Here is a 2779-nt window from a genome sequence, read left to right on the forward strand (position 1 = left end):
TTTTACCAATTTATATCATTAGATGAAATAACGTGTTAATGTTTTAGATTTGCCTTTGTCATATAAAATATTTCAGAAGTCTTGTTTATGACAGAAAAACAATTGAAATGCAAACTCTATAGGATTTAATATTTCAGAAGTCTTGTTTATGACATAAAAAACAATTAAAAAGCAAAATCTGCAGGATTTAATATTTCTCGTTATTTTTCTTTTCAGATGGAATATTAAAACCAAAGGCCATCACCGGCAATATAAGAGATAATGCAGCTATCAGTTTCTGAAAATAACGTAACAAATTGTTTGATTTGAAATACAAAGAATTTTACGAAACATCGCAGTTTATTACAGGACTTATATTATACCCGACAATATGTATACCGGGAATATTAGCCAACATGATCACTTTAATAGTACTATCAAAGAAAAACATGTTGACATCTACCAATGCCTTTCTAAGTGCACTGGCTGTTTCAGACAGCGTGAAATTACTTAATGACATTATTTACTTCTCCGTGACTCTTCTGTCTAAAAGTCACAAAGCGGAAGCAAACAAAGCCTTTGGTTATATATATCCGTATGCACATTTCATTTTCAACATGTCGGCATGTATTTCCTCCTGGTTAACAGTGGCAGTTGCTGCCGAGCGATATATAATGGTCTGTCATCCCGTAAGAGCCAGATTAATCTGTAGTAGATCTAGGGCTATTACGACCAGTGCATTGATTTATTTTGTAATGACTTGTGTCGCTATTCCTTCTGCTATGAGATATAAAACTATATTAGTAGTCGATCAGGATACTAATACAACTCAATACTTTGTTGAAATAACAGCATTATGGCAAAATGAAACATTTGCTTCGGCGTATAATTGGGTTCAGAATTTCTTACGATGTAATATTCCTTTATTAATCCTAATAACACTGAATACGTGTATAATAAATTCAATCCGAAAATCTAGAGCGAATAAGCGGAACAGTGCACGTCACCGAGTTACAATTATGATGGTTGTCGTCATGGTAACGTTCATTCTCTGTATCACACCGGATGCCATTATGACGACATTTTTTGGATATGGCTACCACGAGGAAGAGGATTTTCTAGTTAAGGGAATAAGGGAATATTCCGATACACTTTTAGCACTGAATGCAGCTGTGAACTTTATTATTTATTGTTTATTTAGCAGAACATTTGTCAAAAATTTCGAGGCCTTATTCTGTGCTCATTTGAAAAGGAAAAAGACTGAACTCGAAGAAGAAACTTACAGACGCCTTTCGGAGTCTCAGGCAATGCATAAATCAAAAAGAGGCAGTGCGGTTTGATTTTTGTTATAAATATTACACATTAAAAGTGATATTACAAAAATCCGCCCGAACTTAAATCAAGAACAAAAGAAGTAACATTTATGAAACCATGAAAGAATATGTTCGTTTATGTTACATTTGCTCTTGTAAAGCACAATTATCATTTGGTTGAACTTTAAACGCCTTTTTAAGTAAATGAAATGTTAACAATTTTGAAATGTTGAATATTTCAAGACAAAGATTTATTGACTTTGATAGAAAATACTATAAAGACATGTTGTCTCAAGAAAAAATCGACTCTGCCAAAATCACGGGTGAAGGATAAGCGATACGCAATCCCTCATGTTAACGAACAATATCAAAACACCACATAATCCATACTATGCTCTTTATAGCGTCTTCACCATTTAACCATTTCATCATTTCTTTGTCTGTTTTATCAAATGTCAAAGATGACGATTGGTAATAAAATTGTCAACCTCTTTTAATTTATTGAAAACGTACAACACCATATTTTTTCTCAGCTTTAATCATGTTCATCTTAAATGTAAATATTTCAATTCCCGGGTTCTGTGATAAACATTTATTATTGTAAATTATAACTTAAAATATTGGGCTGCTTCATTTATTTCTAAATATATATGTTAATGCTTTAGAGTGTTTTGTGATTTATGTTTCAACGTTGGTTATAGTCGATATCCGTAATGTACTTCCGTCTTCGTATACCATAAGATAAAAGGTCAGTTCTGATTAAATTGATTCTGGTACTGTAAATTATAGCTCACTAGTGATACTTATCAAATGTACCATTCAATCATCTCATTAATTTATAGTGTAACAAAACAGTCACAGAAATGATCAAAAATTAATATAAGACAGGTGTTACATGTGGAGGTGAATGATGTCCTTATTATTTGTATAGTATATTTTGGTAATCAGATATGAAGATGCTATGACAATCGTGAATTTTGAATCGAAAACAGGATAATGCAAACATTCAAATGTACCAAACACAGTTCTCAAAGATGGATGTACTATGATATTGATTTTCCTTTTAATGTTTATTCTTCTGCTCTGATATGGAACTTGTCCACTTTTGTGCAATACAAACTCATAAAAGATAATAGACATTAAATTTTGTACGATAAGTGCCTATTTCGTTTCATCGAGGAAAAATTCATCAGTGTTGCTATATTGTAAACTTAAATACGCAAGTTTATAAAAGGTCAGTTCTGATTAAATTGTTTCAGCTACTGTAACATGACGCTTACTAGTGATACATATCAAATGTACCATTTAATCATTTCATCAAAATACGGTATAATAAAACAGTCGCCAGGACTGCTCAAATATAATATTAGACAGGTGTTACAATTGCAAGTGAATGATGTCCTTATTATTATTCATATATGTAAAAGAAGATATGGTATGAGTGTCAAGGAGAAAAATCTCCATCCAAATAACAATTTATTAAAGTA

The 2779-nt window shown here is 31.6% G+C and overlaps 1 protein-coding gene across 1 annotated transcript; it reads left to right on the forward strand.

Moving 5' to 3' along the window:
- Nucleotides 1-299: 299 nt before the first annotated feature.
- Nucleotides 300-1860, forward strand: LOC134689713 (FMRFamide receptor-like; the record flags this gene model as incomplete). The annotated part of the gene is made up of 1 exon (XM_063549679.1): nucleotides 300-1860. A coding segment is annotated over one exon (1020 nt), but the record flags the coding sequence as incomplete, so codon positions are not given.
- Between the last annotated feature and the right edge of the window lie 919 nt (nucleotides 1861-2779).

The sequence above is a fragment of the Mytilus trossulus genome, chromosome 11 (genome assembly GCF_036588685.1).
Source record: "Mytilus trossulus isolate FHL-02 chromosome 11, PNRI_Mtr1.1.1.hap1, whole genome shotgun sequence".
Lineage (NCBI taxonomy): Eukaryota > Metazoa > Mollusca > Bivalvia > Mytilida > Mytilidae > Mytilus > Mytilus trossulus.